The sequence below is a fragment of the Bombina bombina genome, chromosome 1, assembly GCF_027579735.1.
Source record: "Bombina bombina isolate aBomBom1 chromosome 1, aBomBom1.pri, whole genome shotgun sequence".
Classification (NCBI taxonomy): Eukaryota; Metazoa; Chordata; class Amphibia; order Anura; family Bombinatoridae; genus Bombina; species Bombina bombina.
The window spans coordinates 1569323359-1569342951 of NC_069499.1; the positions used below are offsets into that span (position 1 = coordinate 1569323359).

Genomic DNA, 19593 nt, shown 5'->3' on the forward strand with positions numbered 1-19593 from the left:
TTGTATACAGGCATTATAGTTAGTGTGCAACTGTTAGTATACAGGCAGTATAGTTAGCGTGCAACTGTTAGTATACAGGCATTATAGTTAGTGTACAACTGTTAGTATACAGGCATTATAGTTAGTGTGCAACTGTTAGTATACAGGCAGTATAGTTAGTGTGCAACTGTTAGTATACAGGCATTATAGTTAGTGTGCAACTGTTAGTATACAGGCATTATAGTTAGTGTGCAACTGTTAGTATACAGGCAGTATAGTTAGTGTGCAACTATTTGTATACAGGCAGTATAGTTAGTGTGCAACTATTTGTATACAGGCAGTATAGTTAGTGTGCAACTATTTGTATACAGGCAGTATAGTTAGTGTGCAACTGTTAGTGTACAGGCATTATAGTTAGTGTGCAACTGTTAGTATACAGGCAGTATAGTTAGTGTGCAACTGTTAGTATACAGGCAGTATAGTTAGTGTGCAACTGTTAGTATACAGGCAGTATAGTTAGCGTGCAACTGTTAGTATACAGGAAGTATAGTTAGTATGCAACTGTTTGTATACAGGCATTATAGTTAGTGTGCAACTGTTAGTATACAGGCAGTATAGTTAGTGTGCAACTGTTTGTATACAGGCATTATAGTTAGTGTACAACTGTTAGTATACAGGCATTATAGTTAGTGTGCAACTGTTAGTATACAGGCATTATAGTTAGTATGCAACTGTTTGTATACAGGCATTATAGTTAGTGTGCAACTGTTAGTATACAGGCATTATAGTTAGTATGCAACTGTTTGTATACAGGCATTATAGTTAGTATGCAACTGTTAGTATACAGGCATTATAGTTAGTGTGCAACTGTTAGTATACAGGCAGTATAGTTAGTATGCAACTGTTTGTATACAGGCATTATAGTTAGTGTGCAACTGTTAGTATACAGGCAGTATAGTTAGTGTGCAACTGTTTGTATACAGGCATTATAGTTAGTGTGCAACTGTTAGTATACAGGCATTATAGTTAGTATGCAACTGTTTGTATACAGGCATTATAGTTAGTGTGCAACTGTTAGTATACAGGCAGTATAGTTAGTGTGCAACTGTTAGTATACAGGCAGTATAGTTAGTGTGCAACTGTTAGTATACAGGCATTATAGTTAGTGTGCAACTGTTAGTATACAGGCATTATAGTTAGTGTGCAACTGTTAGTATACAGGCATTATAGTTAGTGTGCAACTGTTAGTATACAGGCATTATAGTTAGTGTGCAACTGTTAGTATACAGGCATTATAGTTAGTGTGCAACTGTTAGAATACAGGCAGTATAGTTAGTGTGCAACTGTTAGTATACAGGCAGTATAGTTAGTGTGCAACTGTTAGTATACAGGCAGTATAGTTAGCGTGCAACTGTTAGTATACAGGCAGTATAGTTAGCGTGCAACTGTTAGTATACAGGCAGTATAGTTAGTGTGCAACTGTTTGTATACAGGCAGTATAGTTAGTGTGCGACTGTTTGTTAGTATACAGGCAGTATAGTTAGTGTGCAACTGTTAGTATGCAGGCATTATAGTTAGTGTGCAACTGTTAGTATACAGACAGTATAGTTAGTGTGCAATTGTTAGTATACAAGCAGTATAGTTAGTGTGCAACTGTTAGTATACAGGCATTATAGTTAGTGTGCAACTGTTAGTATACAGGCATTATAGTTAGTGTGCAACTGTTAATATACAGGCAGTATAGTTAGCGTGCAACTGTTAGTATACAGGCATTATAGTTAGTGTACAACTGTTAGTATACAGGCATTATAGTTAGTGTGCAACTGTTAGTATACAGGCAGTATAGTTAGTGTGCAACTGTTAGTATACAGACATTATAGTTAGTGTGCAACTGTTAGTATACAGGCATTATAGTTAGTGTGCAACTGTTAGTATACAGGCATTATAGTTAGTATGCAACTGTTTGTATACAGGCATTATAGTTAGTATGCAACTGTTAGTATACAGGCATTATAGTTAGTGTGCAACTGTTAGTATACAGGCAGTATAGTTAGTATGCAACTGTTTGTATACAGGCATTATAGTTAGTGTGCAACTGTTAGTATACAGGCAGTATAGTTAGTGTGCAACTGTTTGTATACAGGCATTATAGTTAGTGTGCAACTGTTAGTATACAGGCATTATAGTTAGTATGCAACTGTTTGTATACAGGCATTATAGTTAGTGTGCAACTGTTAGTATACAGGCAGTATAGTTAGTGTGCAACTGTTAGTATACAGGCAGTATAGTTAGTGTGCAACTGTTAGTATACAGGCATTATAGTTAGTGTGCAACTGTTAGTATACAGGCATTATAGTTAGTGTGCAACTGTTAGTATACAGGCATTATAGTTAGTGTGCAACTGTTAGTATACAGGCATTATAGTTAGTGTGCAACTGTTAGTATACAGGCATTATAGTTAGTTTACAACTGTTAGTATACAGGCATTATAGTTAGTGTGCAACTGTTAGAATACAGGCAGTATAGTTAGTGTGCAACTGTTAGTATACAGGCAGTATAGTTAGTGTGCAACTGTTAGTATACAGGCAGTATAGTTAGCGTGCAACTGTTAGTATACAGGCAGTATAGTTAGCGTGCAACTGTTAGTATACAGGCAGTATAGTTAGTGTGCAACTGTTTGTATACAGGCAGTATAGTTAGTGTGCGACTGTTTGTTAGTATACAGGCAGTATAGTTAGTGTGCAACTGTTAGTATGCAGGCATTATAGTTAGTGTGCAACTGTTAGTATACAGACAGTATAGTTAGTGTGCAATTGTTAGTATACAAGCAGTATAGTTAGTGTGCAACTGTTAGTATACAGGCATTATAGTTAGTGTGCAACTGTTAGTATACAGGCATTATAGTTAGTGTGCAACTGTTAATATACAGGCAGTATAGTTAGCGTGCAACTGTTAGTATACAGGCATTATAGTTAGTGTACAACTGTTAGTATACAGGCATTATAGTTAGTGTGCAACTGTTAGTATACAGGCAGTATAGTTAGTGTGCAACTGTTAGTATACAGACATTATAGTTAGTGTGCAACTGTTAGTATACAGGCATTATAGTTAGTGTGCAACTGTTAGTATACAGGCATTATAGTTAGTATGCAACTGTTTGTATACAGGCATTATAGTTAGTGTGCAACTGTTAGTATACAGGCAGTATAGTTAGTGTGCAACTGTTAGTATACAGGCAGTATAGTTAGTGTGCAACTGTTTGTATACAGGCATTATAGTTAGTGTGCAACTGTTAGTATACAGGCAGTATAGTTAGTGTGCAACTGTTAGTATACAGGCAGTATAGTTAGTGTGCAACTGTTTGTATACAGGCATTATAGTTAGTGTGCAACTGTTAGTATACAGGCAGTATAGTTAGTGTGCAACTGTTAGTATACAGGCATTATAGTTAGTGTGCAACTGTTAGTATACAGGCAGTATAGTTAGTATGCAACTGTTAGTATACAGGCAGTATAGTTAGTGTGCAACTGTTAGTATACAGGCATTATAGTTAGTGTGCAACTGTTAGTATACAGGCATTACAGTTAGTGTGCAACTGTTAGTATACAGGCAGTATAGTTAGTGTGCAACTGTTAGTATACAGGCATTATAGTTAGTGTGCAACTGTTTGTATACAGGCATTATAGTTAGTGTGCAACTGTTAGTATACAGGCAGTATAGTTAGTGTGCAACTGTTAGTATACAGGCATTATAGTTAGTGTGCAACTGTTAGTATACAGGCATTATAGTTAGTGTGCTAGTGTGCAACTGTTAATAAACAGGCGTTATAGTTACTGTGCAACTGTTAGTATACAGGCAGTATAGTTAGTGTGCAACTGTTAGTATACAGGCAGTATAGTTAGTGTGCAACTGTTAGTATACAGGCATTATAGTTAGTGTGCAACTGTTTGTATACAGGCATTATAGTTAGTGTGCAACTGTTAGTTTACAGGCAGTATAGTTAGTGTGCAACTGTTAGTATACAGGCAGTATTGTTAGTGTTCAACTGTTAGTATACAGGCAGTATAGTTAGTGTGCAACTGTTAGTATACAGGCAGTATAGTTAGTGTGCAACTGTTAGTATACAGGCAGTATAGTTAGTGTGCAACTGTTAGTATACAGGCAGTATAGTTAGTGTGCAACTGTTAGTATACAGGCATTATAGTTAGTGTGCAACTGTTAGTATACAGGCAGTATAGTTAGTGTGCAACTGTTAGTATACAGGCATTATAGTTAGTGTGCAACTGTTAGTATACAGGCATTATAGTTAGTGTACAACTGTTAGTATACATGCATTATAGTTAGTGTACAACTGTTAGTATACAGGCATTATAGTTAGTGTACAACTGTTAGTATACAGGCATTATAGTTAGTGTGCAACTGTTAGTATACAGGCATTATAGTTAGTGTGCAACTGTTAGTATACAGGCATTATAGTTAGTGTGCAACTGTTAGTATACAGGCATTATAGTTAGTGTACAACTGTTAGTATACATGCATTATAGATAGTGTGCAACTGTTAGTATACAGGCAGTATAGTTAGTGTGCAACTGTTAGTATACAGGCATTTTAGTTAGTGTGCAACTGTTAGTATACAGGCAGTATAGTTAGTGTGCAACTGTTAGTATACAGGCATTATAGTTAGTGTGCAACTGTTAGTATACAGGCATTATAGATAGTGTGCAACTGTTAGTATACAGGCAGTAAAGTTAGTGTGCAACTGTTAGTATACAGGCAGTAAAGTTAGTGTGCAACTGTTAGTATACAGGCAGTAAAGTTAGTGTGCAACTGTTAGTATACAGGCATTATAGATAGTGTGCAACTGTTTGTATACAGGCAGTATAGTTAGTGTGCAACTGTTAGTATACCGGCATTATAGTTAGTGTGCAACTGTTAGTATACAGGCAGTATAGTTAGTGTGCAACTGTTAGTATACAGGCAGTATATATATATCAGCATCTGCCTACAGTGACATGCATATACGCACACTTGACATATATTAACATGAGTACATGTACATCTGTATGTAGTAACACATACATGCCCAGTATTTGCAAACATCACTATGAAATGGCCGGCTCCTCTGTATGCACTGATTTACAAACATCCTGTATGATCTGTATGTAGTAACACAAACATACCCTGTATTATCTCAGTACACCTGTATATAGTAACACATACATGCCCATCTGTATACAGTGTTATCACACACATCTCTTAAAGTGGTGTTTAGATAAAGATTCATTGTAAAGCAGAACTAAACATACGTCAAAGCTCTGCGGGTGTATCTGATGTCCTGGGAAGAGCAGTGAGAGCTAATCAATGGCATTCCCTTCACAATCACATGACTTCAGCCCCATAGAACATCTTTGGGGACATTTGAAAAGGGAAAAGGTGACACACTGTGACATCTCTGTACACTCCCTGTGATTCTCCATAGCAGTGATGGGAACCTCCTCACACATGGGGGCCGCAGATCAATACTTTAGAAGCCTTAATGGCCGCATATAAATGTATTAGTATTAAACATGCAAATAATATATTTCCTAAAGACGTCCAGTGGCACAGATTTAGGTAAGGTTACAGGATACACTCTGTATGCTGTTTTCTCACAAATAGTTTTTTTTTCAATTGTGGCCACGTTGTTTGACACCTCTTCAAAAATCACACATTTTTAGTTCCACTTGTCCCCAGGGGCCACAAATACTAATGCAGAGGGCCAGATGTGGCCCATGGGCATTCATTTGGCCATCCCTTGTCTATAGGATTGCTGGAATAATGTGGATTGTAAAATTCTGTCAAATTAGTTTTCATAAATGCTTAAATAAAATCAGATTGTGATTGGGGAATTTGCACCATATTGTATATTGTTTCATAAATGGGGAGCACCTGTGAGTTTTGATGTGAACGTGTCATGATTTGTACGCACACCCTTACATACACAAATATCTATATAAAAGGTGACTCATACAGCACATGTCTACACAATGCTAGGTCTATAATTACACCTATACATTTAGTGTGTGTGTGTGTGTATATATATATATATATATACATATAGTATATACTGTATATATATATATATATATATATATATATATATATATATATATATAGTATGTTTGTAAGACCATCTATTTATCCAGGTATATACGTAACATCAAACTGCGTATTTGGGTTAAGAGCTCACAAATATTATTGGCTTGCAGGTTTATTACCTAGGAGAAGGGGAGGAGTCCCAGCAGCAACGTTCTGAACTGTCTTTGTCTGTGGAAGACATTTTCCTGTCTCACCTCAGGGCGGTGGCTGCACATGTAGTGACTTCCTACCCTGGTGTCACACCAATTGCATGGGACGACATGCTTCGTGGTGCTAGCGCTCAGGCACTGGCAGGTTTGTGCACTAAAAGAAAAAACACCTGTACTGGGAGACTGTTCTATAACTCAGGCAACACTTTCTTTATATTAACTAAACCAGCTGAGGCACTGGCTGGAGATCATAACCACTTGACCAAACTCACCTGCCAGCATATGACCTCAGCCTGGTAACTATAAGGTGACACTGTACTCATAACCACTTGACCAAACTCACCTGCCAGTAAATTACCTCAGCCTGGTAACTATAAGGTTACACTGTACTCATAACCACTTGACCAAACTCATCTCTAGCACATAACCTCAACCTGGTAACTATAAGGTGACACTGTACTCATAACCACTTGACCAAACTCACCTGCCAGTAAATTACCTCAGCCTGGTAACTATAAGGTTACACTGTACTCATAACCACTTGACCAAACTCACCTGCCCGTACATAACCTCAGCCTGGTAACTATAAGGTGACACTGTACTCATAACCACTTGACCAAACTCACCTGCCCGTACATAACCTCAGCCTGGTAACTATAAGGTGACACTGTACTCATAACCACTTGACCAAACTCACCTGCCAGTGCCAATAAATTACCTCAGCCTGGTAACTATAAAGGGACACTGTACTCATAACCACTTGACCAAACTCACCTGCCAGCACATGACCTCAGCCTGGTAACTATAAGGTTACACTGTACTCATAACCACTTGACCAAACCCACCTGCCAATAAATTACCTCAGCTTGGTAACTATAAGGGGACACTGTACTCATAACCACTTGACCAAACTCACCTGCCAATAAATTACCTCAGCCTGGTAACTATAAGGGGACACTGTACTCATAACCACTTGACCAAACTCACCTGCCCGTACATAACCTCAGCCTGGTAACTATAAGGTTACACTGTACTCATAACCACTTGACCAAACTCACCTGCCAGCACATGACCTCAGCCCGGTAACTATAAGAGGACACTGTACTCATAACCACTTGACCAAACTCACCTGCCAGCACATGACCTCAGTCCGGTAACTATAAGGGGACACTGTACTCATAACCACTTGACCAAACTTACCTGCCAGCACATGACCTCAGCCCTGTAACTATAAGAGGACACTGTACTCATAACCACTTGACCAAACTCACCTGCCAGCACATGACCTCAGCCTTGTAACTATAAGGGGACACTGTACTCATAACCACTTGACCAAACTCACCTGCCAATAAATTACCTCAGCCTGGTAACTATAAAGGGACACTGTACTCATAACCACTTGACCAAACTCACCTGCCAGCACATGACCTCAGCCTGGTAACTATAAGGTTACACTGTACTCATAACCACTTGACCAAACCCACCTGCCAATAAATTACCTCAGCTTGGTAACTATAAGGGGACACTGTACTCATAACCACTTGACCAAACTCACCTGACAATAAATTACCTCAGCCTGGTAACTATAAGGGGACACTGTACTCATAACCACTTGACCAAACTCACCTGCCAGCACATGACCTCAGCCCGGTAACTATAAGAGGACACTGTACTCATAACCACTTGACCAAACTCACCTGACAATAAATTACCTCAGCTTGGTAACTATAAGGGGACACTGTACTCATAACCACTTGACCAAACTCACCTGACAATAAATTACCTCAGCCTGGTAACTATAAGGTGACACTGTACTCATAACCACTTGACCAAACTCACCTGCCATAACATGATCTCAGCCCGGTAACTATAAGGTGACACTGTACTCATAACCACTTGACCAAACTCACTTGCCAGTACATGACCTCAGTCTGGTAACTATAAGAGGACACTGTACTCATAACCACTTGACCAAACTCACCTGACAATAAATTACCTCAGCCTGGTAACTATAAGGTGACACTGTACTCATAACCACTTGACCAAACTCACCTGCCAGCACATGACCTCAGCCTGGTAACTATAAGAGGACACTGTACTCATAACCACTTGACCAAACTCACCTGACAATAAATTACCTCAGCCTGGTAACTATAAGGTGACACTGTACTCATAACCACTTGACCAAACTCACCTGCCAGCACATGACCTCAGCCTGGTAACTATAAGGTGACACTGTACTCATAACCACTTGACCAAACTCACCTGCCATAACATGATCTCAGCCTGGTAACTAGTCTGCCAGTAACACATTTTATATATATATATAATTTTATTTTTTTTAATTATTTTTTATATTTTATGTTTTTCATTTTTTTTCGGTAGTGTAGGGGAACCCTCCAAGATCCCTTTTTTTTGCAGTGTATGTTCCCCCCTCCAGCAATCTTCCTTCACATAGTAAGGGGCATTATTAGTGCACCCTTACTTTATGGAGGCAGATGCCTTCTACCCCCAGTTGCAGTCTCTGCTTTCTAAACTCACAGCGGGGTCCGCAGCATTTGACACAGTGTTGGACGTAGTACGTCCATATGGTGCAAGGTGTTAAACTGGCCTACCTCTCAGTAAAAACTGCTTTAAAGGGAGATGAAACCCCAAAATGTTCTTTTGTGATTCAGACAGATTATACAACTTAAAAAGGTTTTTGTTTGCTTTTATTATCAAGTTTGTTTTGTTGCCATGATATTCTTTGTCTGTCTGGAGCACCACATGACAGGAAATAGTGCTGCCCTCTAGTGCTCTTGCTAATTGATAACATTCTTATAGTGCTGCCCTCTAGTGCTCTTGCTAATGGATAACATTCTTATAGTGCTGCCATCTAGTGCTCTTGCTAATGGGTAACATTCTTGCAAAACTACTGCCATATAGTGCTCCAGACACGTTTATGCACCTGAGCTTACCGCCCTGCTTTGTAACAAAAGATATCAAGAGAGTAAATTAGAAGGTTGTTTAAAATTGCATTGTCTATCTGAATCATTAAAGAAAAAATTTGTGTTTCATATCCCTTTAACACCATAACATGTCAGATCATATAGCAATAAAATAACAGTCCGAGGGGAAGCTGCCACCCCTAAGAAACTAGAAACAGACTTTTTAGAGTATAATACCAGCATAAATACACACTTTAGAAAAGAGATACAGATACTGCTGAATCTACTCTCCAACATAACGTAATCCTGTTGTCCGGCACTGAACAGAAGAAAAACATAATAATAAGTGACTCAGCAGGTCACAATGACCACAATGATGTGTCCAGAGTCCAGCATTTTGTTTAACCAATTCCCCTCGCTGGAGAGTTTAGAGACTGCTGTCCAAAAGAGCTTCAGAATATTGCCCTCAAAACCAGACCTTGTAGTCCCATAATTCCATACCTCACAGGCAGTGCAAGCTTCGCTGTTTGCAAGAACTAACAGAGCGATATTACAGGTTAACTTCTAGGAACTCATCTGTACCAGTGGTCCGGTGAAACTGCTAGAACTAGGTAGCAAGCATAATGCTTGGAGATTACAATAAATATACCGAATATCACAAAGAAAAAAATGTGAAATAAATGTGATAACAAAAATCATAAAAGGAAAACCAAATAAAGTTCTGAATCAAGGATATGTCTGTGTCCTCTGGATGAGTTTTTCAGCTTGTTAGCATTCCTCAGTGAGATCCCATAAAAAAGGAAACAGAAAATTGCAACATAGTGTGAATCTGTAATGGCACTTTGAGGAAGTAGTTGTTTTGTAACAAATGACTACTCACATTTGTTGGAGCTTTCCACTAAGCTCAAGGATATGCGCACTCCCACTTTATACTGATGGGAAAACAGTACACTAGGCAAAACTTGGATACAAATTTATTTTAAAATATATAAAAGCGTCACATAAGCCTTGATAACACCACAATGTAAGGGTACAAAAGCAGATATGCTGTAACAAATGCTTCAAATCGCCAAACTTGCAAAGAGGTAAATGGATCAGCAGGAGTGTGACCGCTGAAACCAAAACCTTTTTAGTAGCAAGACAATAGCGCTAAGCCCCCAGGTGTCCTGGCTAGTGTAGAGACGCAATAAAACTCAATATAGAACAGTTCAGTTCCGACGTACGTTTCGCTGGTATGCTTTGTCAAGGAATGTCCTGCTACTAAAAAGGTTTTGGTTTCAGCGGTCACACTCCTGCTGATCCATTTACCTCTTTGCAAGTTTGGCGATTTGAAGCATTTGTTACAGCATATCTGCTTTTGTACCCTTACATTGTGGTGTTATCAAGGCTTATGTGACGCTTTTATATATTTTAAAATAAATTTGTATCCAATTTTTGCCTAGTGTACTGTTTTCCCATCAGTATAAAGTGGGAGTGCGCATATCCTTGAGCTTAGTGGAAAGCTCCAACAAATGTGAGTAGTCATTTGTTACAAAACAACTACTTCCTCAAAGTGCCATTACAGATTCACACTATGTTGCAATTTTCTGTTTCCTTTTTTATGGTATCTCACTGAGGAATGCTAACAAGCTGAAAAACTCATCCAGAGGACACAGACATAATGCTTGGAGATCTTGGCTTGATTACCTCAGGTAGGAAGATCTTGTCTCTGCAATATTATCATTGGCATGAAAGATTTCTTGTTGCTGTCTGATAGCGCCACTATAACAACATTTAGTCTCGGTTACTTCATTTTGTGTCTCACTTTAAAGACGGCCTGGTTATGACACTCTGGGTCTCTCATGGGACTGTTGGCAACACCAGCACCTCCAAGGTCAGAGAGTGCCTGCTACTGAGCCAGCGGACACAAAAAGTAAACCTAATAACCTGTAACACCTGGAAACATAGGGGATATATTCATACTAGACATTTAGTTCAACATAGAAAGCTGCTTTACCTAAGTCACAGTGAAGGGGGTTTAGATGAAGGCCAGATCCACTACAGGCCACCACTGCACGCCTCATCATTCCACTTCTTTCAGGGCTGAAATCTTTCACACAAGTTAGATTAGTCTGTACAGCAAGTTCCATAGACACCAAAATTATGTTGTATGAACATGAATGACAAGTCTGTCAAACGATAAGCAGTAGACTTATAGCCGCTACAAAAAGCTGTTATCACGGCCGCCACCTGGAAATATCCCCCAACGGGTGATTGATTCATGGAATAAACTTTCACAAGAGGTGGTAATGACAAACAATGTGGGGGACTTCAAGAATGGCTAAGCATATGGCTATCCTACAAACTAGATACGTTTATACTTTAAGGAATTATTGGGCAGACTTGTTGGTCCTATGGATCTTATCTGCTGTCACAATCTATGTTTATTTTTATACGTTTATGTCCTTTAAAGGGTTTATGTATACAACCTCCCTCTCCACTACTTCAGACAGGAAAGGGCATCTGTAGATCATTTTCCTGGATAATGATTTGGGAACAGACACTCAGACATTTACTAAATATGTTTTGCATCTCTAATTTTGCTAAATCTTTTATATTTACTACGGCAGTCATGAAAAAAAAATCTGTGTGTTGCAGAATCGGGTGTACCTCAGCTAGTGGAGCCAATGATCTGGGATTATACGCCTAATCTCGACGTTGAAAACCAAAGTAAGTGTTTGTTAATCTACTCAACTGGCTAGAAGAAAGTTGTTAAAGTGATTGTAAAGTTTAAGGATTTGAAGCCCAGCATCCAAAAATACTCTTAAAAACAGGGGCATTTTAATTAATTATACTTAACAAACACGCTTTTTAAAAAAAAAAAATACCTACCTTAACCTTACGCTAAACAGAATGCAGATCCTCCGCCCGCATCTCCTTCTGTATTTTGCATATTGATGATGAATCTGACTTCCTCCAATCGTTGAGTGCCCCCATTGGCGTCTAGATCGTGGGGCACGCAACGATTGGAGGAAGCCGGATTCGTCATCGATATGCAAAATACAGAAAAAGATGCGGGCGGAGGATCGTCTGTCTGTTTAGTGAAACGAAAAGGTAACTATTTTTTTTATTTTTTTTTTAAACGTGTTTGTAAAGTTTAATTAATTAAAGTGCCCCTGTTTTTAAGAGTATTTTTAGATACTTGGCTTTAATTCCTTAAATTTTCAATCACTATAAAGGAAGACAGACGGTTGTAACCCTTTATTGTCCTCACATAGTTGCTTTGGTGAATAAATACCGGGAATGTGGTTTTCAAAAGATCTGGTTTGCTAGCGCTTTTAAAGGAGCCACAGGAGCCAACCAGCAGATGACACATATTGGGCATCACCTAGAAAACAACAAGCGTTGGCTGCAAGTGGCACAGAGAATTCCTAGGGTCATGCTCCGAGGACTGGCACTGACAGGCTGGCAAAGGTAAGCACTGGTACAATCCTAGAGGAAGTGAGGATAGATTTAATTTGCAACAGTCTGCCCCTCTTCCAGCTAAGTTTTCCATTCTCTCTTAAAGGGATACTAACCCCAAATTTTTTATTTCATGATTCAGATAGAGCATGCAATTTTAAGCAACTTTCTAATTTACTCCTATTATCAATTTTTCTTTGTTCTCTTGCTATCTTGATTTGAAAAACCAGTAATGAAAGGTTAGGAGCCGGCCCATTTTTAGTTCAGCACCTTGATAGAGCTTGCTGATTGGTTTGCTACATTTAGCCACAAATCAGCAAGTGCTACCCAGGTGCTGAACAAAAAATGGTCCAGCTCTAAAGCTTACAGTACTGTTTTTTCAAATCAAGATAGCATAAGAACAAAGAAAAATTGATAATAGGAGTGAATTAGAAAGGTGCTTAAAATCTCATGCTCTATCTGAATCATGAAAGAAAAAAATTGGGTTTAGTGTCCCTTTAATATTAAATAGATGTTATTTATGAATAGCATATTATCCGTAATTAAATTAAAGGGAAATTAAACATGAAATTCTTATATAAAATGGGACAGTGTTATCTCCCCTTGTGTTCCCAAGGATTTATTTTACCTGCTGGGGTGCTTTAAATTGTTTTAGGATTACTCCTTTACTTTTATTTTATAATTTGAAATAGCTGCTTTTACCTGTTGAAACCGTCACCTATACTGAAAATGTTAGTACTACACTAACATATAACTCTTTTCTGTGGCTTGCCTGAGTATGCTGTCCCTTTAATTATGCATAAAAAAATAAAAATAAATATACTTTCATTATTAATTATGCCCAATTTTTCTGTAATTTAACTCTAAAAATTGTGGATTTCTCTTGTAAGGTGTATCCAGTCCACGGGTTCATCCATTACTTGTGGGATATTCTCCTTCCCAACAGGAAGTTGCAAGAGGACACCCACAGCAGAGCTGTCTATATAGCTCCTCCCCTAACTGCCACTCCCAGTCATTCTCTTGCAACTCTCGACAAGAAAGGAAGTATCAAGAGATATGTGGTGACTTAGTGTAGTTTTACCTTCAATCAAGAGTTTGTTATTTTTAAACGGTACCGGCGTTGTACTGTTTTTCTTTCAGGCAGAAATTAGAAGAAGAGTTCTACCTGGAGATTTGATGATCTTAGCGGTTTGTAACTAAGGTCGATTGCTGTTCTCACACATAACTGATGAATATGGGAAAACTTCAGTTGGGGAAACGGCCTGCAGATTACCTGCTTTGAGATATGTTCAGTATTTTTATTTCTAGAGAGAGGAATAAGTTCTAGAAAATGCTGACAGAGCCTTGTGTATTTGAGGTAAGCCTGATGCAGTGATTTAACAGCGACTGGGATCATGCTTACATAACAGGGTAATACTCATGTTAATATTCATATTGCTTAGTGACAAAACGTTTACATGATTTCAAAAATAGGACGTGTTTTTTCTGAGGGAGATAAGTCTTTATTTATGGCCTAGTTTCCACATGGCTACTCAGATACTCCCAGGAGTATTTTCTTAAGGCCCCTCTGACATCCAGTACATAGTGGGAGGGGCCTATTTTAACTGTGCAGTTTTAATTCAGACTGAGACATCCAGCTTCCCTAGAAGAGTCCCCTGGCATCTGAGAACCATTTCAAAGGGGTTATTTCTGCACAAAATCGTTTTTATGGGCAGGTAGGAGCCTCAGCAGAGCTGTGGCATGGTGCTCAATTGATTTTTAACGTTTTTTAACATTTTTCATTCTGGTTTGGGGCCTAAGGGGTTAATCATCCATTTGCAAGTGGGTACAATGCTGCTTTAGTCCCTTATTCACACTGTAAACATTTCAAAGATTTTACTGTATTTTTTCACTGTTTTGCAGTTTAAGTGCTATTTTTTTTTCTCTTAAAGGCACAGTAACGTTTTTGTTTAATTGCTGTTTCACCTTTATTAAAGTGTTTTCCAAGCTTGCTTGTCTCATTACTAGTCTGTTAAACATGTCTGACATAGAGGAAACTCCTTGTTCAATATGTTTGGAAGCCATTGTGGAACCCCCTCTTAGAATGTGTACCAAATGTACTGAAATTTCTATAAACTATAAAGACCATATTATGGCGCTTAAAGATTTATCTCCAGGGGATTCTCTGACTAAAAAGAGGGAGATTATGCCATCTAACGTTCCCCATGTGTCAGAACCTATAACTCCCGCTCAAGTGACGCCAAGTACATCTAGCGCGTCTAATTCTTTTACCTTACAGGACATGGCGGCAGTTATGAATGCTACCCTCACAGAGGTATTTTCCAAACTGCCAGGGCTACAAGGAAAGCGAGACAGCTCTGGGGCTAGAATTAATACAGAGCTTTCTGACGCTTTATTGCCTGTGTCCGATATACCCTCACAATGCTCAGAAGCCGAGGCAGGTGAGGTTCTATCTGTGGGTGACATTTCAGACTCAGGGAAGGCGTTACTTCAGTCTGATTCTGAGATGACAGCGTTTAAATTTAAGCTTGAACACCTCCGCTTATTGCTTAGGGAGGTTTTAGCGACTCTGGATGACTGTGACCCCATTGTGGTTCCAGAGAAATTGTGTAAAATGGACAAATACTTTGCAGCACCTGTTTACACCGATGTTTTTCCAGTCCCTAAGAGGTTTTCGGAAATTATTACTAAGGAATGGGATAGACCAGGTGTGCCGTTCTCTCCCCTCCTGCTTTTAAAAAGATGTTTCCCATAGATGCCACCATATGGGACTCGCGGCAGACGGTTCCTAAGGTGGAGGGAGCAGTCTCCACCCTAGCTAAGCGTACAACTATCCCTGTCGAGGACAGTTGTGCTTTCCTAGATCCTATGGATAAAAAAATTGGAGGGTCTCCTTAAGAAAAATTTTATACATCAAGGTTTTATTCTCCAGCATCTTGCATGCATTGCCCCAGTTACTGCTGCTTTTTGGTTTGAGTCTCTTGAGGAGGCTCTACAGGTGGAGACCCTGTTAGACGATATTCTAGACAGGATTAAAGCTCTTAAGTTAGCTAACTCCTTTATTTCTGACGCCATTTTTCATTTAGCCAAGCTAACGGCTAAGAATTCAGGTTTTGCCATTTTGGCGCGTAGGGCCTATGGCTTAAGTCCTGGTCAGCAGACGTTACTTCAAAGTCTAAGCTTCTTAACATCCCCTACAAGGGACAGACCCTATTCGGGCCCGGTCTGAAGGAGATCATTTCTGATATTACTGGAGGAAAAGGTCACGCCCTTCCTCAGGATAGGTCCAATAAGTTAAGGACCAAACAGAATAATTTTCGTTCCTTTTGAAACTTCAAGAGTGGCACAGCTTCAGTTTCCTCTAATGCAAAACAAGAGGGAAATTTTGCCCAGTCCAAACCAGTCTGGAGACCTAACCAGGCTTGGAATAAGGGGAAGCAGGCCAAGAAACCTGCGGCTGCCTCTAAGACAGCATGAAGGAGTAGTCCCCGATCCAGGACTGGATCTAGTGGGGGGCAGACTCTCTCTCTTCGCCCAGGCTTGGGCAAGAGACGTCCAGGATCCCTGGGCAGTAGAGATTGTTCCCAGGGATATCTGGACTTCAAAGCTTCATCTCCAAAGGGGAGATTTCATCTCTCACAATTATCTGTAAACCAGATAAAGAGAGAGACATTCTTACGTTGTGTTCAAGACCTGCTGGTTATGGGAGTGATCCACCCAGTTCCAAGGGAGGAACAGGGGCAGGGCTTCTATTCAAATCTGTTTATAGTTCCCAAAAAAGAGGGAACTTTCAGACCAATCTTGGATCTCAAGATCCTAAACAAATTTCTCAGGGTCCTATCCTTCAAGATGGAGACTATCCGAACCATCCTCCCTATGATCCAGGAGGGTCAATATATGACTACCGTGGACTTAAAGGATGCTTATCTCCACATTCCGATTCACAGAGATCATCATCAGTTCCTCAGGTTCACCTTCTTAGACAGGCATTACCAGTTTGTGGCTCTTCCCTTCGGGTTAGCCACGGCACCAAGAATCTTTACGAAGGTTCTAGGGTCCCTACTGGCGGTTCTAAGGCCACGGGGCATAGCGGTGGCTCCTTACCTAGACGACATTCTGATACAGGCGTCGACTTTTCAAATCGCCAAGTCCCATACGGACATTGTTCTGGCCTTTCTGAGGTCTCACGGGTGGAAGGTGAACGAAGAAAAGAGTTCTCTCTCCCCTCTCACAAGAGTTTCCTTCCTAGGAACACTGATAGATTCAGGAGAAATGAAAATTTTTCTGACAGAGGTCAGGTTATCAAAGCTTCTAACTTCCTGCCGTGCTCTTCATTCCACTTCTCGGCCGTCAGTGGCTCAGTGTATGGAAGTAATCGGCCTAATGGTAGTGGCAATGGACATAGTTCCGTTTGCCCGCCTACATCTCAGACCACTGCAACTTTGCATGCTCAATCAGTGGAATGGGGATTACACAGATTTGTCCCCTCTGCTAAATCTGGATCAAGAGACCAAGGATTCTCTTCTCTGGTGGTTCTCTCAGGTCCATCTTTCCAGGGGAATGATTTTCCGCAGGCCAGAGTGGACTATAGTCATGACAGATGCCAGCCTTCTGGGCTGGGGCGCAGTCTGGAACTCCCTGAAGGCTCAGGGTTCGTGGACTCAGGAGGAAGCCCTCCTTCCGATAAACATTCTGGAACTGAGAGCTATATTCAATGCTCTTCAGGCTTGGCCTCAATTAGCTGCGGTCAGGTTCATCAGATTTCAGTCGGAAAATATCACGACTGTAGCCTATATCAACCATCAGGGGGGGACAAGGAGCCCCCTGGCAATGTTGGAGGTTTCAAAGATAATTCTATGGGCAGAGGTTCACTCTTGCCATCTCTCAGTGATCCATATCCCAGGAGTAGAGAACTGGGAGACGGATTTTCTAAGTCGGCAGACTTTTCATCCGGGGGAGTGGGAGCTCCATCCGGAGGTATTTGCCCAGCTGATTCAACTATGGGGCAAACCAGAAGTGGATCTGATGGCGTCTCGTCAGAACGCCAAGCTTCCCTGTTACGGGTCCAGGTCAAGGGATCCCCAGGCAGCACTGATAGATGCTCTAGCAGTGCCCTGGTCCATCAGCCTGGCTTATGTGTTCCCTCCATTTCCTCTCCTCCCTCGTCTGATTGCCAAGATCAAGCAGGAGAGAGCTTCAGTGATTTTGATAGCACCTGGCCACGCAGGACTTGGTATGCAGATCTGGTGGACATGTCATCCCTTCCACCATGGACTCTGCTGCTGAGGCAGGACCTTCTACTCCAAGACCTATTCAAACATCCAAATCTAATTTCTCTGCGGCTGACTGCTTGGAGATTGAACACTTGATTTTATCAAAACGTGGTTTCTCCGAGTCGGTCATTGATACCTTAATTCAGGCTCGAAAGCCTGTCACCAGGAAAATCTATCTTAAGATATGGTGTAAATATCTTCATTGGTGTGAATCCAAGGGTTACTCATGGAGTAAAGTCAGAATTCCTAGGATATTATCCTTTCTCCAAGAAGGATTGGAGAAGGGATTGTCAGCTAGTTCTTTAAAGGGACATATTTCTGCTCTGTCTATTCTTCTGCACAAGCGTCTGGCAGATGTTCCAGACGTTCAGGCGTTTTGTCAGGCTTTAGTTAGAATCAAGCCTGTGTTTAAACCTGTTTCTCCGCCATGGAGTTTAAATTTAGTTCTTAAAGTTCTTCAAGGGGTTCCGTTTGAACCTCTGCATTCCATAGATATCAAACTTCTATCTTGGAAAGTTCTGTTTTTGGTAGCTATCTCTTCGGCTCGAAGAGTTTGAGTTATCTGCCTTACAGTGTGATTCCCCTTATCTGATCTTCCATACAGATAAGGTAGTTTTGCGTACCAAACCTGGGTTTCTTCCTAAGGTGGTATCTAATAAGAATATCAATCAGGAGATTGTTGTTCCATCACTGTGTCCTAATCCTTCTTCAAAGAAGGAACGTCTATTACACAATCTTGACGTGGTTCGTGCTTTAAAGTTTTTTATTTACAAGCTACTAAGGATTATCGTCAAACATCTGCATTGTTTGTTGTCTACTCTGGACAGAGGAGAGGCCAAAAGGCTTCGGCATCTTCTCTTTCTTTTTGGCTGAGAAGCATAATCCGTTTAGCTTATGAGACTGCTGGCCAGCAGCCTCCTGAAGGAATTACAGCTCATTCCACTAGAGAAGTAGCTTCCACATGGGCTTTTAAAAATGAGGCCTCTGTTGAACAGATTTGTAAGGAGACGACTTGGTCTTTGCTTCATACTTTTTCTAAATTCTACAAATTTGATACTTTTGCTACCTCGGAGGCTATTTTTGGGAGAAAGGTCTTGCAGGCAGTGGTGCCTTCCGTTTAAGTTCCTGCCTTGTCCCTCCCTTCATCCGTGTCCTAAAGCTTTGGTATTGGTATCCCACAAGTAATGGATGAACCCGTGGACTGGATACACCTTACAAGAGAAAACAAAATTTATGCTTACCTGATAAATTTCTTTCTCTTGTGGTGTATCCAGTCCACGGCCCGCCCTGTCACTTTAAGGCAGGTGTTTTTTATTTTTCACCACTGCACCCTATAGTTTCTCTTTTCTTGCTTGTCTTCGGTCGAATGACTGGGAGTGGCAGTTAGGGGAGGAGCTATATAGACAGCTCTGCTGTGGGTGTCCTCTTGCAACTTCCTGTTGGGAAGGAGAATATCCCACAAGTAATGGATGAACCCGTGGACTGGATACAACACAAGAGAAAGAAATTTATCAGGTAAGCATAAATTTTGTTTTTTCAAATTATGAAAGAGTTGTAAATGCATACTCCAGACTTCTGAAGCCAAACTGTACTACATTCTACACAGTGATTGTCTGATCACTCTAGTTGTTAATTTATTTCTAACCCTTAGTGGCCTTAGCAGCAGGGAATGTGTAGGAACTGACA

The 19593-nt window shown here is 40.3% G+C and overlaps 1 protein-coding gene and 1 long non-coding RNA gene across 3 annotated transcripts in view; one reads left to right on the forward strand and one right to left on the reverse strand.

Moving 5' to 3' along the window:
• HEXD (hexosaminidase D) overlaps positions 1–19593 on the forward strand; it is a 93881-nt gene that overhangs the window by 21037 nt on the left and 53251 nt on the right. The window contains exons 6-8 of the mRNA XM_053709780.1: positions 6228–6411; positions 11831–11902; positions 12451–12646. Coding sequence (XP_053565755.1) covers positions 6228–6411; positions 11831–11902; positions 12451–12646 — 452 coding nt within the window. The remainder of the gene's footprint in view (positions 1–6227; positions 6412–11830; positions 11903–12450; positions 12647–19593) is intronic.
• Positions 1–19593, reverse strand: part of LOC128656105 (uncharacterized) — a 46633-nt gene that overhangs the window by 5648 nt on the left and 21392 nt on the right. The window lies entirely within an intron of this gene.